Consider the following 20,333-nt stretch of genomic DNA (forward strand, 5'->3'; position numbering starts at 1 on the left):
AAGATTAAAGAAGATCAGTTTTTGCCAGAGGTGATGTACAGTGATCCCTACAATCTGAATTTCCAGATTCATCACTTAAAGCATTTTCAGGAACAATGCATGAGCTCATAACCGAGTGACCCAAATCAAGTATAGATGAATAGACAGATGAAGAGACAAAAATAGGGAGGGAGGAAGTGAGAGGGAAAGACAAAGAGAGTAGATCTGTCTGTTGGCTGAATGAGCACCTCCTTTTAGTTTGGCCACAGTCCCCTCCTTCTTGCCTCAGATATAGAGTGTTTTTAGGAGCAGTCGAGTCAATCAGAGCCGGGTGTACAGGAGAGCGCACTGTCAGGATATTCCACCCTTACGCACACGCAGACACGCACATATACTAACGCACACTCTTTCACATCTCCCTCTCGCACACGCACATGGAGTATTACTGGACCCACCTACTCTGGATTCTTTGGAGCGTGATGCCAGGTAAGTTTGTATGTGTGTGTTGTCTGCTTTCAATTAAAATAATTGAAGAGAGGCAGAGTGGTAAGTGAATGCTCCATTGAAACTGCAAAATACTTTGCAACTTGAGATGAGAGTGCCATGGATGTGATTTGCTTAAATGAGTTTGTATCCCAGTGTTGTGCATCTCCCACGTCTGGTTTCCAATATCAGACGCTGTTAAAATGACCTCCCTTTATAGATGGGGATGCTGGATTGGCTGTGAAATTTCAATTTCCAATTTCAATCCCTAGCACTTGCATACTTTGAAATGAAAGGAAATGTTATCAGAAATAAATTGGGAGTTCATAGGTTTCTGTGACCGGGAAAGATCTGGTGAGCAGCCAGATTAAAGTTCACTAGTGAAATGACAATCTTGACAGCATATTCAAGGACTTCTTGCTGTCACGGTTCAAGGGTTCCTCAGAAAATGTAAATAAAACTTGTATTTCTGTCCTTTCCAGACATGGTTTATATCTTTTATTTTGTCTGTCTGTCCATCTGCAAAATGAAGAAATTGACAATGAGAATATATATTGTAATTTGATTAAAACAAAACAAAAAAAAGCTAAAAGAGGAGGAACTGAATACAGAATTTCTGATGGAAATATAGTATTATTGAATGGCTAATGTGTAAGAGAGACATAAAGAACATTTGTGTTGGTATGTGTAAACATGCTTTTTTATGTTTTGTGTGTTGCTCATCTTGACCAGCTGCCAGCCAGCTGTGAACCAGGCCAGCTTTAGTCAAATCCAGTAATGTAAACATCATACTAGTACAATACTGTAATGCTACTGTTTGTTGTACTCATTTCAACCTGCATCTGGTCGAATTAAATGTGGCCTGCATCTAGAACGTCCTTTTATATTAGATTTTCTTTATGACCTTTTAAATGTGGCCTGTATCAGACACTCATCTGAACAGGTGACCCTCTTAAACTGACCCACATTTAAATACACTGGGGCTCACTGCAAGTGATGGGCGAATTCATGATAATTGTTGCAATGGAATAATGTCAAAACTGCAGGAAATTTCAGCTGTTCACCCTGTCATCCAGTTAACTGAACAATTTTATGTTTGAATAGAATTCTGACTTTTTGTCAGTCAATATGGAACTGGTTGGTTAATCCAGATGTTTCTCAGCATTTCTTGAGGTAATTCACTCAAGTGTGAATACTTATGGTTATGTGTTCAACAGTCAAAGTACATACATACTTTTGTGGTACAAGCGATAAGTAAAAGTGTCAGACTGGTCCAATTTCTAGGTATAACAAACAATACCAAAAAAATTAAATAAAAAATGGTTTAGAAACATTTTCCACTCAGAAACTATTAGCAGTTTTCACAATTACAAATAAATCTCAATTAACGCATTGATTTAAGTGACATTTTGAAGTTTTGAAGGCACAAATGGTTATCTGGCCCTAGCTCTTAGTAGTAGCTGATTTACATTGTGATTAAAGATACAAAATATATATATTGAGATCTCAGATGCTTCGACCTAATACTTCTTTGGAAATAATAATTATAGAATAAGGTTATTTTTTTGTGGGTGAGGAACTCCAGAGCTAGTGAGTAATGCCTGACTGTGGTGTATATCTGTCTGCTGATGCCATGTGCCTCACGGATAGTTTACTTTGGCCACAAACCCAGTCGTAGGTCGCCAGGCTCATCTCCTGCTAGCCTTCTCTCAGCAACCCTTCAATGAGCCTTCCAGACCACAGAGCTCACAGTTGCAAAGTCAGCATAAAAATTGATCTGTGACTGTAACAGTATGCACATCAGTCCATGAGTTGCAGCATATACGTACAGTAAAAGCATTAAGCCCATGAGATCTTAATCAGAAGAGCATTTCAAAGAAATTTTTTGAAAGATGCATTTTTGGCATGTGCAGTTTATTAAAAGCCAACCTGCTGGCCCATAATCCCCGCCAGTGGGCAGTGAGGCTCATTAGCCTCAGGGCTGTACCTCATGTAAATATCTATGAAGGAGGGGAGAGATGACTGAGGGGATAGCAGATGTTTAGAGTGTGATGTCTGTCACATGTGGGCTTGTACACAGCTTCATATCTGACTAAGGCCTTGGTAATGAACTAGTATTGGTAGTTTTTTTTTGGTGGCATTGATGTGGCTTTGGATAATGAATTAGATTTTGATGGATGGTTTGTGGTAATATGCCCTAGATATGGTCTAGCACTAGCTCAGATGTGTTTTGATTTTGATCATGACCCCAGTTAACCTGATTGCGATTTCAGAGTCCGAGCATGCGGCATGGAGTGTTTTTAAGAGGTCTGTTGTAATTAGGGCTCTCAAAATAACGCATTAATTTCGATTAATTAATCTGAGAAAAAATAACATGTAAAAAAAATAACGCAGATTAATCCATTAGTTTTAGCCCCCATTCGACTGTAAAATGAAGGAGGGAAAGGACAATGCGATGGCGCTGCCTGGATCATTGAATGGAACATTTACTTATAAAAGACGGCCTGATGGAAGTGTTGATAAAAATAAAGTCATCTGCAATGTCTGCAGCAAGGAATTTGCATATCACCGGAGTTCGTCCGCTCTAAAGTACCACATCAATGCAAAGCATCCAGGAGTTAACGTTAATCCGGAGGTACGACCTAGCACGTCCCATGATACCAGAAGCCAACGTCATCTTCAAGATGCCTTGTTTGTATAGTGAAAAAAATTAATTTTCTTAGCATATTGGGTCATATTGTGATTGTTATGGCCATTATTTGAACAATGAAAATAATAATAAAAGAGTTTTTGAACTTTGAAGTCACTATTATTCATTGATTCATTTGAATTGAAATATTTCATACTTTCACAGGAAAAATAATGTATGCGATAAATTTAGATTAGTTAATCACAGAGTATGAAATTAATTAGATTAAAATTTTTAATCGATTGACAGCCCTAGTTGTGATATATTGCAGCTGCAGGTTGTTGTAGCTGGAATTTTTTATTGAATTTTGTGCCATTGTCAAGTTATACATCCTGAATTAATGAATTAATATATATATATCTATATATATATCTATATATATATATATAGATATATATATATATATATATATATATATATATATATATATATATATATATATCTATCTATCTATATATATATATATATATATATATATATATATATATATATATATATATATATATATATATATATAATAGTTTTCACAGTTCAAACACTTCAAGACATATTTGTAATAGCTTCAAACATGTAGCTTTACTTAAAGAGTAATTTACTAGAAGATGACGTTATGTGTACTTGCTCTTAACAGCAGCATTTTCATTACAAGATATTGACACATTTCCACTTCAGTAAGTGTTTTAATGACGAGGCAATGGAGAGAAACAGGGCCACGTTCAAACCTGCAACCCTGTGAAAAACTCCTAAAAAAATCCTGAGCAAATGCATGACCACTATGCTATGGTTCTGTCAAGCTCTGGCAAATTGTTAGTCTTGGTGATGCATGGACAATCTAATAGACTGGTGCTTCTCTGTCAGTATGACTGTTGTGTAGCTCCTGTAGCTTGATTGTAGTCCAAAAGCATCGCAGGTCTGGCCTGGACACAGAGCACAACGCTTGCAGCCTCTGTGCTGAGGTTTATTTATCTTGGCAAAAGAATCCACACACAGGAAACCCACTCTTTGACCTGCTGATATTACAGAAAATATTAAAGGGTCTGCCACGTTAGGACTTTTAAATGGAAACTAGAACCTTTTTTTACTTCTTCTTCTTTTTTTAAGGATAAAGCTGTTCTCAGTTGGTGTCTGGGACAGTTTGGTTTCAGTTACAGACTGTGGATGCTTTAGATGTGTATTGAAGCTCTTTGGAAAAAGTGATCAATGACTGTAGGAGATCATTTTTTTTGGGGGGGGGGGGTTCAAAACGTCTGGACAGTTTTGCAATTAGTGTTGCCATGATATAAGTGTATTATATGGTTTCATATTAGTAACTATCAAGCCGTTCATTCAGTGTTTGATCTCTCTTTTTTCAGGAAAGATATTTTTCTCTTTTCAACAAATCAGGAGGCAGGTGACAAACAGCTTTGCTGCTAATATTTATACTACTGTTCAAAAGTTTTAATAAATGTGATGATATACAGGGCACCTTTTTTGCAGCGTCCCACTGCTCTGCACATTTTGTACGTTTCTCTTATTGTTTTAGACGTTTGTTCTATTCGAACATAAGTGCCCTGCAAAGTGGACATCACAGGATATTCTGCCATGATTCCAGTTCAAAGCGAACGATTATGTTCCATTCAAAGTGCATTGAAGTGTGCGAGATGTGAATTTAAATTGTATTGATTTACAGAGGTATATGATGTCACACTTGTCCGTGTGTTTAGACAAACTTTGTGCAATGCAAATCCATGAATGAATGTTCCGAAGTGAAGTAAACTTCAACAGATTTCCCCTGCTCAGGGAGTAGGGAGCAGTAAACACTGTGTAGAGATCGTGTCGATTGGAACACAGTTCATGCACGGAGCTCATTTCTAATGAGCTGATTATCTGAATCAGGTGTATTAACAAAGAGAGACATACAATATGTGCAGAGCAGTGAGGCGCGAGGACTGGAATTGAGAACTGCTGCTTTAGACCCTGTGTTTTACCATTGCCTGTTGATTTGACATCAATATTTCCCAGCAACATTGCTCAAAAAGTTGCCCTGTGTAACATCGCCTTTAGTCTGTGTGTGAGAACCAGGATCAAACTTAACCTTTTTATATGATACTTCATTGCAGTTCACAGTGGTATATGCAGTTCTCCTGCTCAGAATAATACATCAATCACTGGCAGTATCACTCACACCTCTTCATCACTTTCTGTGATAGACAGTGCTGACCAAAAATGAGGCTAGGAAAAACATGTGGTCCATATTATTCCCTGTGCATTCTTGTGCCAGAGCTGATTAATGCACAGAAATGCTTTTACATCATCCCCAACACTACAGTAGCCTGTCATCATTCTTTCTTTTGTCTACAGACAGGGAACGTGGGAAAGAGAAAAAGAGTGAGGGAAAGAAAAGACACTAAAAGCACTTCACTTCTCTTCCTCTCCCTTCTACTAAGAGGAATATCTCTTCATATCATCAATCAATCCTCTGCAATATATATTATAAAATGCTGAATGGAAACTGCAACCTTGCATGAAGCAGACATATTTATCAGCACAGTCATAAATAAATTTCATTTTCACATTTTTTTTTTTTTTTTGAGACCTGTTCTTTAAAAGTCTTTTAATTGAATCCAGAGGAGATGGATGTTTCTCCTGTGTTTTTTCAATGGTACAGAGGCCAAAGTGGAGGCAATGAGACCTGGGGTGACCAAAGAGAATCAGGCCTTTTATCAAATCCCATTGTATGTTTTCTGCATCTTTGCCTTTTTTTTTTTTTTTTGGTGAAATGTATACATTCCTATTCATTGGTTTCCAGGTGTGCAAGGATATGAGATCCATATGCTGCCGTTCAGAGTTCAGAGAGGAGATTAACGGTGTAATTCAGTGTAATTCTCAGATGAATTAACCATTGTGTTTACTCGTGGTTAAAAGCTCTTATATATTTCTCAGTTCAGCACCTGCTTTAGAGCTATTTTTTTTAAGATGCTTCTGAATACTGATCTTAATGATATGGGGTTGCCATAATATGATGTTCTAACATGAGAAGGCCATCTTTGCACTGTGCATCTGATGTAAAAAAATTTGCCAAATCAATAAAAACACAATTATTTAAATTTTTTTGCTTAAGTCTTTCTATAAATATTTAAAGGTTTAGTTGACCAAGAACTGAAACTTCTGTTATGCACTCATTCTCATGTCATTCCAAACCTGTTTGACTTTAGTTCTTTCTTATGTAGAACACAAAAGAAGATATTTTGAAGGATGTCCATGTTACACTGCACAATCAAGCCTTTGAACAAAGCTGATCAACCATCCCTTTAACTGATTCAGAGAAAATGGAGTGTAACTCTGTCCAAAAAATAAATAAATACAATTCTTTAAATTGTTTTTATTTATTTATTATTTTTATTTTTTGATATACATTTTCACACTCCATAAATTTTCCATGAGTCTGTGCATATTTGGTCTAAGCCAAAACACAAGACAGATCTTAGTCTCTGAGACCAGATTCACTGTTATAACTCAGTTTTGACAAAATAATTATTGTGTTTGCCCTGGCAAACAACAACCAACTTTTAAAACATTGCAAAAAAAAAACTATCTGTCATTTGCTTTCTGCTTGTCTGTTAGTTGTGTAAAGATTACGTCTAGTGTAGTTCATGAAAGCATCCTACTGTTTAGGACTCTTTTTGCTGGCAGAAAGTCAGTTTAGCCATAATTAAATGTTGCTTAGTTTTGGGTTATTGCTGGAGCTCCTTAGCTTGTAGAATCTATTGCCAGTAAATGTAGTCATAACTCCAAGCATGCTGTGAATGGTTCATATTTGAATTGTCTGTTTACAGGGTTCCATGATTGTTTCAACATTGACACCAGAAATCATCGGATCATTAAGGGCCCCAGGCAGACACAGTTTGGCTACACAGTCCAACAACACATGGCTGGGGGACAGAAGTGGTAAGCAGCACTTCTTAGTTCTTTATCTGTGCCTCTTCATCCCCTAAACTATTCCCCCTAAAGGCATATTCTACCTTCTTATCTTAAGAAGATATATTTTTAAAATGTGATCACTGACTTCCAATGTATGGAAAAAAAGTATGTTCTACAAAAGAAAGAAAATCTAAAGCGTTAAAATAACATTGGCAAATACATGATTTTTTATTTTTGGGTGAACTATCCATTTAAGACTTTAAAACCCTCTTTAAAGTGAAGCAGAAAATCATGCTTCCTGTGCTTTCACACCTTTGTAAGATGTCAAAAGCACTTTGGTTGAATTTAAAATCATAAAAGTGTTTATGTGTGTCCAGGTCTTGAAATGAAGGAATTGTAATTCAGGAAGATGTCCAAGAAAATAGTGCATTTGTTTTTCATTTCATCTCCCAAATCAACAGTAGATCTCATTGCCTCAGTGATTTATAAGGTTTTCATCACAAGTAAATTTAGACCTCTTGTAAAAGGAAAATCCACCTATGATGCTTTTACGGTCTTATGAGAATTGGAAGGAGTTTAATATTTCTTGTCCATCACTGTGATATCATCATCTCGCTTTGCTTTGGCAGTTTGATTCCAATTTGGCATCTCAGTAACTCTGCTTGGCCACAGCTCACCTGAAACCCTGCCCAGAGGTCTATATCTCTGTGTGTGTGAAATAATAAGTATGCTGGCAAAAAACAAGTATTCCTTTTCAGTTAGTCACTTCAGCATTGTGTTGAAGATCCAACACTAGGGGTCACAAATGGAAGCCCAGACACCTCTGACATCACTGAGAAAATCTAATTAAATTGGTGAGGAAAATGTGCATACCTGGCTACGATCCGGACATCCGGGTATAAATAGGTCAGAGTGGCATTTGCTCACTCCTTCTGTTCTTCGGAGCCAATGCAGCATCTCTCTGGGATTGGCATCACTGCATTCACCTCTTGGAGGGTGGGGTCTGACCAATTGGAAGTGGATGACTCAATTAAACTGGCACTTCCGGGTACTGTGTGTTGGTCTGGGCATGACATTGAGATGTCTTGCTTACCCGGACAGCAGAGAGCATCAAACTTTAGTGGATACTTCCACCCTGTCCTGAGCATTCTTGGAGACAGAGCGTGAGACTCAGCAATGCTCCACCGCAGTTCCTTTCTTCCCAGAAGTGCCTGAAGAGCTGATGAAATCGTAAAACTCACCTAACACAATGCACTAGTTCCTTCACTCTCACCACCCTTGACAGTGGTCCAGCGAGGGAATACAGCAATTGCGGTGCATTTGGAACCAAGATTGGTTCATGGCAATATACCTGAAGGATGCATGCTTTCATTTCTTGATCCTCTCAAGACTCGGGCTGTTTCCCTGTTCACGCAGACAGGATACGTCATCAGCGCATTCACGAACGCTGTGCAGACAGAGTGAGAAAGGGAGACAAACATCAATAATCCGGGCTTCCTTCCTGGTATTGTAGTACTTTTAAAGTTTTCTCGCTGGTGAATGACACATGATGTAGCCCAGTGGTTCCCAATTCAAGTCCTCGCACACACATTCTCGCTAAGTTAACACCCCTGGTTCAGATTACTAACTTGTTAGAAGTGAGCTACATGAAAGAACTGTGTTCTGATCAATATGATCCCTACACCGTGTGCATTGCTTCTATGGTTCAATCTTGCTTCCTATCACAGGGTTTACTGTGATACAAGTCTTGTCAGTTAGCGTTTGCACTACAATGGTGTTTATTGTCTTTCACATTTCATCAGTCAAAGCATTTCAATCTGCATGTTATTCAGCTGTAGTGATACCTGATGCTTTTGTCCATATAATCCATAGGGATTTCCTTGGTCTCACTTTTGAAACAGACATTAAAGCACGTGTGTTAGGGTTATATTTTAGATTTAGTCCGAGAGCTTTCTGTCCCTCCATTGAAAATGTATGTACCGTCCTTGTCCAGAAAGGTAAGAAAAACATCATTAGAAGTAGTACATGTGACATCAGAGGGTCGGTTAGAATTTTTTTAAGCATCGAAAATACGAGTCAATCTGTTGTTCCTTATCTGGTTCGGCTCGGTGTTCATCTTCAGTTCTCTTTTCACAGCAGTTCAGTCAGTGTACTGTTTGAGTAAATGAATTACTCTGAGATATTGGTTTGTTTGAACTCAGACTGAGTGTCAGCCACATTAAAAAAGTTAACAGCTTAAGTAATTTGTAGATTAATGCGTATTGGAGATGCAAACCGTTTCAAATGATTCAGTTCGATTTTATGAACTGGTTCAAGAAGATCCGGTTACATCGAATGATTAATTCGCGAACCGGATATCACTACACTGCTTTGTTTTGAACTCTCTCACACAGACACGGAAGAGAAGACAATGCTGAAAAAAGTCGTAGTTGTTGCTTTTTTTGGACAAAATTTATTTTTGATGCTTCAAAGAAATTGTAACGGACCCTCTGATGTCACATGGACTACTTTGAAGATGTTTTTCTTACCTTTCTGGACATGGGCAGTATACCATACACAGAGTTTCAATGGAGGCTCAGAGAGCTCGCGGACTAAATTTAAAATATCTTAAACTGTGTTCTGAAGATGAATGGCGGTCTCACGGGTTTGGAACAACATGAGGGTGAGTCATTAATGACATAATTTTCATTTTTGGGTGAACTATCCCTTTAAGTAGCAATACTTTTACTTAATTACAATTTCTTTGTACTCTTTCAACCACTAGATACAAGCAAGCATGCAAGATATCTCCTTCTATTCTTTTTTTTTTCACTCATTGCACCTTATATATAATGTTATATTCTATCTCACATTCCCTAGATAACGGCTAAATGGCTCTGTCTGTAGTTTAGCTGTGAGTGTGTTGTCAGTTTAGCTGGACTGATGTTGGGTGATAACAACAAAGACTTTCTGAAGTGAGCAGCTGCCAAATAGACCCCTTTTCTGTCTCTGCCCCATTCAAACAGCATCTGGAAACCATTAATAGGCCAAAGGAAATTTTCAGTGTGGCATGTGCTTCTGGGTTGGCTATTGAATGTCATTCTTATTTCATCATATTCAAGTTTTGTTTGGGAGATGTGTGTTGTGAGTGTGTACTTACACAAAATTCACAATGCCAGACTCAAAGACACGCACATCAACAAATACAAACAGACTATAATGGTCCGTGTATCTTTTGATCATTCGATTTTCTATTTAAAAATAAATAAAGATAAATGAGAAACGATTTGATTTTCGTTTTTTCGTTTTGTTAAAGAAACGAAAAAACAAAAATTTAGCTGGATTTTTCGTATTTTTGTTTGTGGGTAAAAAATCAGATTATGCTTTAATATTTGTTTGAATGTGTGGGCGGCGCTGAAACGCCCCTTTCATCCCTTCTGTACCGCACAGACAAGCGGCAACCACGAGCTCAGTTCATTTTCACCAGGAGAGAAGCGGCAGACGGCAGAGTTTATTAATCCTGCCAATTCTTTGCTAGTGGTGCTTGCAAGCTTTTTATATATATATATATATATTTATATATATATATATATATATATATTTTTTTTTTTTTTTTTTTTTTTTTTTTTTTTTTGACCAAACAGAAATTAATTTATTCAATGACATTTGAATTTTACTGTAAGATCTACAATGACAAATATGTGCAGATTTTTTGCCTACTAATTTTATTCTATGCCTATTTAAGAAAAACCTCACAGCCTAACATGTTTTCATTTGCTATACAAACAGCAACTGAAACTTTATCTTGTAGAGTGTAGTCTGCTGCACTTCTCCGATCGGCGGATCCCGATCCACAGCTTCCATCCCGATAACAAGAGGAAAGAGCTTCAGCTCCATCAGTTTGGGTCGTAAGACACCCTAAATAACATGAAAACTCAACAGGATTTGCTTTCTGCAATCTCGGTCTACATTAACTTCTTTCTGAAACGTCAGAAATGAACCAGGCTCATGCATCAGACGAACCATGTCTTGCTGGACACGTCTACTTTTAAAATAAGCCATTTAAATAGAAGAATAATAATAATAATTTTATATTTAGGCCTATGAAATTCAATGAAACCAACGAGAGGTGCAGTGTTTCCCGTCTGAACTCATTATCTGTAACGATGTCACACCGTCACTATATTCATACAGTCATCTACAGAATTCGTGAATTCAGTTCATAATTCTAAGTAGCCTATAGCCTATAATTAAAACATTTAAAATAGACTAATTATGGGGAAAACTTAACTTATATTAATATAAATTTTATTATAAATGTGGGGTTGGATTTTTCCCATTTAATTTTTTTTTTATGAATGGCCTAGAATAAAATAAGTAGGCAAAAAATTTGTAGTAGGCCTATATTTTATTCCATGTCGTTGTAGATCACAGGCTAAAGTAAAATGCAAATGGTGTTTTATGAATAAAGTTGTCAAGTCTGCTTTGTCAATAACTGCAGCAGCCGGAAAAAATATAATATTATTTTTTTATTTTATTATTAATTTAATTAATTATTATTATTATTATTATTATTATTATTATTATTATTATTATTATTATTATTATTATTATTATTATTATTTTATCTTGCAAGCACCACTAGCAAAGAATTGGCAGGATTAATAAACTCTGCCGTCTGCCGCTTCTCTCCTGGTGAAAATGAACTGAGCTCGTGGTTGCCGCTTGTCGGTGCAGTACAGAAGGGATGAAAGGGGCGTTTCAGCGCCGCCCACACATTCAAACAAATATTAAAGCATAATCTGATTTTTTTACCCACAAACAAAAATACGAAAAATCCAGCTAAATTTTCGTTTTCCGTTTCTTAAACAAAACAAAAAAACGAAAATCAAATCGTTTCTCATTTATCTTTATTTATTTTTAAATAGAAAATCGAATGACCAAAAGATACACGGACCTATAATCTACACATACAACCAAGAGATATTGTTTGAAAAATACAGATTCACTATACAGATTTATTTTCAACAGCAGTATGCTAATGCTTCAAATAGTTGAAAGGGAAATCTGTTTATGTGTATGTGATAGCGAGACAGAGCATTGGGAGAATGTGTTGTGTTTATGCTGGCATGACTCTAGGCAGTAGGAGAAGAAAAAGGTTGTGCAGGAATTGGCTATAGACAGTAGCTTATCACCTTTATGCACTAAGTCGTCCTTAGATCGTTTGAACAGTGGAAACATTTTGGACACTGCTGGCTATTTACTTGTGCATGTGTGTACTGGTTCTCTCGTATAGTTTGACTTGGGAAATGTATTGATTAGCAAAGGCAAATCCTCAGAGCAGAATGTTTAGTTCAAGAAATTTATGGAATCTAGCTGTTTCCCACCTTGCTCACACCCCCGAAGCCTTTCAGTGCTGATAACACACAATACATTCACTCTGACAGTTCAAACTCTTGAAGAGACTTGTCTCTGAGGGTTGAATCATAGTCACTGGCCCTCAAATGTTTTGAAATACTAGGACTGAGGGTCTGTCAGTGGTGGACAGTAACGGAGTAGCTTTACTTCGTTACTGTACTTAAGTACATTTTTCAAGTATCTGTACTTTACTGGAGTAGTTTTATTTTGAGCAACTTTTACTTTTACTTCACTACATTCCAAAGAATAAAATCGTACTTTTTACTTCACTACATTTCATAAAACATATCGTTACTCCCTATAATATATCACGTGCTCCGACACGCAGAAGCGGTGTCTGATTCATCATGAACGAACTGAGTCTTTTCAAAATAAACTTTTAAATCGGATCGCGAATCACATCAAACGATTCGTTTACGAATTAGAATGATCCGATTGCAGCTGTTCTGGAGTCGACCACTCACTGATTCAAATGAACCGTTTAGTGCGAGTCAGTAAGAACCGGGAGATCTTGTGAGCGCGCGTGCGTCTGATGTTGCTAAAAGTAAGTTATGTCGAAATTTTGGATTAATTATTGTAACTGAAAATCATATTTAGGTCAAAACTGTCAGTTGTTTGGGAACTAAATCCGTTGTAAAGAGTGATCTATTTGAGCCCACTGAAATGCTCGAGTGCAGACGATGCAGACACATCAATTTTAGGTAAAAAAAACAACAACAACAAAACCCCCCCCCATAAAATAACACAGATTAAATACAATAACTCATGCACGTTCAAATTCACCGCTGCCGTAATGTTAACAGTTTTATTAAAATGTCCTATGTTACGTCTGTTTTTATATTGTTTATCTACAGTAACGTTATACATATGTAACGTATATTGTTTGGATTAACTAGACGAGTAGACAGACATGAATGTTCATCGTACTGAAAATAAGTAAATATTGTTAGCTGATGCTAACTGTCTAGCTAAATATGTAGATTACATCTGGTTAGAAAAGAAATGATGTGATGTTCAGAACATGGTAACTACAGTAATTATCAGTGGGAAGAGATGCACCCCATTTGGCTAAGGGTGTTTTTAAACCACAGACAAGATTTGAGAAGGAAAAAATCATTATGAAATTTGTTTTATTATTTTTTTCCTTAAAATGTTCTTCCTAACTTCAGGCCTTATTATCATGTCATATATACAGTACAGACCAAAAGTTTGGACACACCTTCTCATTCAAAGAGTTTTCTTTATTTTCATGACTATGAAAATAGTAGATTCACACTGAAGGCATCAAAACTATGAATTAACACATGTGGAATTATATATGGAATTATATACATAGCAAAAAAAGTGTGAAGCTGAAAATATGTCATATTCTAGGTTCTTCAAAGTATCCACCTTTTGCTTTGATTACTGCTTTGCACACTCTTGGCATTCTCTTGATGAGCTTCAAGAGGTAGTCACCTGAAATGGTCTTCAACAGTCTTGAAGGAGTTCCCCGAGAGATGCTTAGCACTTGTTGGCCCTTTTGCCTTCTGTCTGCGGTCCAGCTCACCCCTAAACCATCTCGATTGGGTTCAGGTCCGGTGACTGTGGAGGCCAGTTCATCTGGCGCAGCACCCCATCACTCTCCTTCTTGGTCAAATAGCCCTTGATGCCTTCAGTGTGACTCTACAATTTTCATAGTCATGAAAATAAAGGAAACTCTTTGAATGAGAAGATGTGCCCAAACTTTTGGTCTGTACTGTAACTTTGATGTTCTGTAAAACAACTAACTTTAAAATACTTTGTTCTTACTGGTGAAAATCAGATGGTCATCTCTGTTTACTCTCAGGTACATCACAGTGTAAGCTTCACAGTGAACATTACTCTAATTAGCGTAGTCCATATCAACAACAAAAATATCTTGACTCCATATAGTGGTTATTTTGGAAAAAAATCCAAAGTATTTTGAGCAGTAGGATTATAAAAAAAAATGTGCTAATATAAAATTAAATTAAGTAGCCTATATAAAATTGCAAACATCTATCTTGCCGTACTTTTTTACTTAAGTACATAAAAAATTGAGTACTTTTGTACTTTCACTTGAGTAAGATTGAAAAAGGAGTACTTTTACTTTTACTGGAGTAATATTTTACCATATGTATCTGTACTTTTACTCAAGTACTTGATTTGTGTACTTCGTCCACCACTGGGGTCTGTGGGCCACAGACTTCTTGCCTTGTGATGAAGGGGACTCGCTTCCACTTCTGCATAATTTACTCTTCCAAAAAAAGGGAAAAAAAGCGCTTAATGAGTAAGCAATTCAATGCAAGGCAATGCAATAATGTATCATATCATATCATATATGTAATATAATATCATATTTAAATATTAAAAAATATATATATTTATTTATTTTTACAGAAAATTGAAATTTAAGGCTTTATTTAGCCAAAAACCAAAACGGTCATTTAAATGTGGTTAAGTAATTGAATGAAACATTGAGTGAACATTGCCAAAATTATCCACAAATAATGTTTTTTTTATTCAAAAACTAAGATCATCATATCACATGTTCTCAAATATCATATCTCAAAATCCAATCAACCAGCTGAAAGGGTGTTTTATATAAATAGAACAATCATTACATGAATGATAAAATCATGACTCCACTGCTAAAATGGTATGTTATTGTCTGCTATTCCAAACTCTACTTTCTTTCTTTTTTTCTTTCTTTCTTTCTCTGGGGGGCAGTAAGGGTCCTATCACTGCAGCATGCAGTGGAAAGAGGTGTTTCAGAGGCACAGAAGGGGTTTAGTCATGTTGGAAAATGGGGGAAAAGGGCTGGCAACTCACCTGTGGTTATTGCTGTGGAAGGAAGTATGTAGTCGTCATTCTCTCATATTTTTCTCTGAGTAGAAACATTATGCTAACATATGCATTTTATTTCAGGTCAGTACGCCAGGATTGAGGAACAGAACATGTTCATTATACATGTTACAAAACACAGGGATTGCCCTGCATACTGTATATTGGGACAATCTCAAAAGTTGCTAACATGTAGCAGATACAAAATTACAGGCTAGAAACCACTAAACAAGCATGTTCAATTTTATTTTAAATCAGAAATATATATATATTTTTTACATTTACATATGTCACAGAGAGTGAGCCAAACACACTAACTTGCATCACATAGAGAAATTGAAACCCTTCAGCTCTGTGATGATGACAAAAGCAGATCAAACTTCATAAATAATTCATTGCAAAACTCATAGGGAGCATGTGGGAGTTTTGGGGCACAGAAAATGTTCATGGGTTTATTTTAACTATTCCATTTATCTTTTAGAGCTCTTTGCAGTATGAATAATATGCGTTTGTGACTGTTATTGAAAAGTGTGTGTTTTACATGTGTTTATATTTTTTTATGTTTTAAATTGAAATCCTTCCTCTATACACTATCACAACCCCAAAGTTTTTATTTTATTTTCTAAAGACATTACTCCAGTCTTTAGTGTCACTTGATTTTTCAGAAATCATACTTTGATTTGATTAAAAACAGTTGTGCTGCTTAATATTCTGTGGAAAACATGATACATTTTCAATGTTCTTTGATGAATATACTATTTGTAAATGTGGACATACAGACAAACACGGACACATATGCTCAGTCTGTTTACTTTTGAAGGGTTGCAGTTTGAAATCCTTGCTGAGTTTTGACTTTAGACTGGCCTGTGACCTATGAATTCCTCAAGCAGCAGGAGGGTTGAAGCGTTCTTCATCTCTATTCTCAAACTCGGCTGAAAGACTGCTCACAAGCTCAAGCTGGACTAGGAAAATTAATCTGTACATGAATGCCTTTGTTAACAAATCAGTAATGATTAGATGAAATCAATATGTGCATTAATAGTTTTATGGCTTTAAGGATGTGGGGTGAGAGTTGCTATAGTTAGAAGTGTTGCCTTTCATGGCAATGTCAGTCTGATGAGGTTTTTGTGATGTTTGTGTGACGTGACATTCAGCCAAGTATGGTGACCCATACTCAGAATTCATGCTCTGCATTTAACCCATCCAAAGTGCACACACACAGCAGTGAGCACACACCCAGAGCAGTGGGCAGCCTTTTATGCTGCGGCACCCGGGGAGCAGTTGGGGGTTCAGTGCCTTGCTCAAGGGCACATAAGTCATGGTATTGCCGGCCCGAGATTCGAACCCACAACCCTAGGGTTAGGAGTCAAACTCTCTTACCACTAGGCCATGACTTCTTCTTTGACATGCCCTTTTAAATCAGTAACACACAGTTATTTAAGAAGGAGCATTTGTGGTGGATCTTTCCTTTTCTCTCCCATCGTGTAATGAAACACCATATCAGTGGATTCACTGGCACTTCATAGACTTCAGCACCATCGTAGCATGAGTAAAGTCTTTTGTCACTCTCCAAATGTGAAAAACATTTGGCTATTAATGGCGAACCCTTTCCTCTTAGATTTTTCCAAAGGGCTTGAGCCGCAAGTACAGCATTTTGTGGGAGATTGAATATGTAATAGGTTGTGTATCAGCGAAGCTGTTTCATTCAGTGCTAGTAGCCTTTTGCAGCCCTATAGCAGAGAGAGAGTTAGAAAGACAGAACTTAGTCTGAGCCTGATTGTTTTAACAGTTCACTGTGTCATTACCCTGGAAGTTTGACTAGACCGTTAAATCACTGCAACAAAGGTCCTCGTTTTCATGCTCATCTCTCTATTTCTCTTTCATACTTCCTTCTTTCTTTTTTTTATTTAGGAAAGCATGTCCTGAGCTGAACTCAAGTGTATGGTATAATGCCAAAGGCAGCTATAACACAAGTGATATACACAGTATTAATAGCAGTGAAAATATGTACACAGTCTGTGGAAAAACTATTTCCAGAGATATTTGAAGATGTTTAGTTGAACTTTTCAACTTTTTGAGTTTTAATGTATAGGCTTATTTCATGCTCATTTTAGACCAGTGTCAAACTTAGAGGGGTTGTTTATCCAAATACCATTATATCACAGCAATATCAAATTTACATATGAAGAGTGATAAACTGATTTTGTTTATTTGATTGTACTGACTGAAGTCAGGCTGAGCAGTAGGACATGTGCAGTCCTTCTTGTTCTACTTAATTCCTTAATTCCACTGTAAATAGCCTGTGGGTGTCCTATAATTATATTTTAACTGTAAGGGGTAAAATCCATTTGTTTGGGAAGCTGGATCCAGATTTTTTTGGAATTCTTCACTACTGAAGCTTGCCAAACAGAGAAATATTTTCTCGAGGGGCCCATGATGTTGACCCCTGGCCTATGGCAGAACACTCATGGAGGTCTGGATCTGCAATAAACTAGTGTCAGATATCACTCTCTGAATCGCTCTGCCCCTGAGTGGGTATTGCTCCTGTTTAAAGCATTAACCTTTATCACCTGTCAGAAGCAGCTTTAGACGTGGTGATTATTGGCGTGTGTGAGATGCAGTGTTTCAAACTGTTTCCATTGTGGAAGGATGTAATGGTGCCTTTGTTATGTGAATCTTTCATGTATAATACAGAATAAAGAGGCATTTTCAAACTATGCCAAGGATCATCAAATACGATGAATATGATCTACTTCTTAAATTATAAAACCAGACTTATATTTCCATGTAGACCCGTTTCAAGTATGTATCAAGTGAGCTTTAATGTCATTCACTTTATGTGGAAAGAAATGTCATGCTTCACAGGACCATGGTGTTATATATTTAAACATATATAAACTTTAGCTAACCTATTAAAGAAGTAATCTAACTATAAAATGTAACTAAATGTATTTACACATGTACTGTAACAACACACAATGCAGTGGTATGTAAAGACAACAAACAGCACAAAAATGAAAAAAGTGCAAGATGAAATAAGGTAATGAGGACATAATAGACAGGCTGTAATTTACAGTATGTACATGCAAACACGTGTTTCCTTTGTATTTAATTATGGGTAAATATGCAATGTGTGAAAAATATGAATAGTGTATATATATATACACACACACCAGACTTATATTTCAAAATCTTTTTTTGTTTGTGTGTGTGTGTGTGTGTGTGTGTGTGTGTGTGTGTGTGTGTTTAATTGATGCTGCTCTCCAGAAAATGTAGCATTTTGCATGAGAGCAACTCTTTAAAAGGCAGACAAATAACTTGAGGATCATAAAATAGCTCTTTTGCAAAAAATGGACTTTTGTATCCCATGATTATTTATTAGATTAGCTTTACTGTCACTTTCTGACCCCAATGCAAAGATACTGCCTTATGCCTGCCAGTCTATTTAATGGTACCACCTCACCATAAACTAATTATGAGGTTCTGAATGACATTTAAGAGCCCATCCTGACCTGGCACAGGCATGTAAATGCGAAGTCAAGCTAGTTTTCTCTCTCCCTTGAGACCACTATCAGCATGAAAGAATTCTGCCTCTCTTGCATAAACAATTGAAAGAACACATCTTGCTGTGTTTAAGGATGTGTAGTATTCCAGTGATCTGACTAGTAAAATGATCCCTTTGCAGCTACTTAATGAAAGTGACGGCCTTCGCTTTTAAAAGCTTCATGGTTCCGAGAGCAATGAAAAGTGTGTACTGCTCCCTACAGTGCTACTGCTACTGCATCTGAGTGATGTGTGTGTCCCTGATTGCTCTCTAGAGGAGCAGCATTACATGTAAAGCATGCCAGCATTAATGGAGCGATGCGTTTAGTCAGTCAGGGTCATAGGGTACATATTTCAACACACACACAAACAGATATCAGTAGAGTCTCACATACCAAACCGCCCTGCGTGCTCCCATCGATACTTTACTTTACCTCAGACATCAACATTCAGTCTAAACCTGTTTAAACATTCCTTTGCCAGTAGATTCCACTCACCTGTCATCTCTCATTGATTCACTTAATTCCTCTAACCTCCTTTTAAACGTCCCTGTTTTCAGAGGGAGCTTAAATCAACAGTCTTCTGGCTGTATTATTTATAAGGAAATGGATCACACACCTGCTTGTGTGTTTCTTCAGACGTTTTTGTTAGATGAATATTGTAGTGTGTCAAAAGTAATATTTATGTGTCAAAAGTAATATTTTAATGTTTGGATTGTGGATGTTTCTAGGTTACTGGTAGGAGCCCCACTGGAAACAAATGGACAGCATCAGACAGGGGACGTGTATAAATGTCCCTTAAGCAGAAGATCTGGAGGACCCAGCTGCACTAAACTTAATCTTGGTACTGCAGAGTTCATTTTCACACTTTTGTCTTATAAGTGTATACAGTACATATACAGTACAGACCAAAAGTTTTGACACACCTTCTCATTCAAAGAGTTTTCTTTATTTTCATGACTATGAAAATTGTAGATTCACACTGAAGGCATCAAAACTTTGAATTAACACATGTGGAATTATATATGGAATTACATACATAACAAAAAGTGTGAAACAACTGAAAATATGTCATATTCTAGGTTCTTCAAAGTAGCCATCTTTTGCTTTGATTACTGCTTTGTACACTCTTGGCATTCTCTTGATGAGCTTCAAGAGGTAGTCACCTGAAATGGTCTTCCAACAGTCTTGAAGGAGTTCCCCGAGAGATGCTTAGCACTTGTTGGTCCTTTTGCCTTCTGTCTGCGGTCCAGCTCACCCCTAAACCATCTCAATTGGGTTCAGGTCCGGTGACTGTGGAGGCCAGGTCATCTGGCGCAGCACCCCATCACTCTTCTTCTTGGTCAAATAGCCCTTGATGCCTTCAGTGTGACTCGACAATTTTCATAGTCATGAAAATAAAGAAAACTCTTTGAATGAGAAGGTGTGTCCAAACTTTTGGTCTGTACTGTAGATGCACACACATAAAGAGATGCACATTGCACATTAAATTCAGGAAT

General features: G+C 36.9%; 1 protein-coding gene across 1 annotated transcript in view; it reads left to right on the forward strand.

The window, feature by feature from the left end:
- Positions 1 to 313: 313 nt before the first annotated feature.
- Positions 314 to 20,333, forward strand: part of LOC128016910 (integrin alpha-11) — a 47,212-nt gene continuing 27,192 nt past the window's right edge. The window contains exons 1-3 of the mRNA XM_052601864.1: positions 314 to 465; positions 6,967 to 7,078; positions 19,566 to 19,678. Coding sequence (XP_052457824.1) covers positions 414 to 465; positions 6,967 to 7,078; positions 19,566 to 19,678 — 277 coding nt within the window. The 5' untranslated portion in view covers positions 314 to 413. The remainder of the gene's footprint in view (positions 466 to 6,966; positions 7,079 to 19,565; positions 19,679 to 20,333) is intronic.

This window comes from Carassius gibelio, chromosome A7 (genome assembly GCF_023724105.1).
Source record: "Carassius gibelio isolate Cgi1373 ecotype wild population from Czech Republic chromosome A7, carGib1.2-hapl.c, whole genome shotgun sequence".
In the NCBI taxonomy this organism is placed as follows: domain Eukaryota; kingdom Metazoa; phylum Chordata; class Actinopteri; order Cypriniformes; family Cyprinidae; genus Carassius; species Carassius gibelio.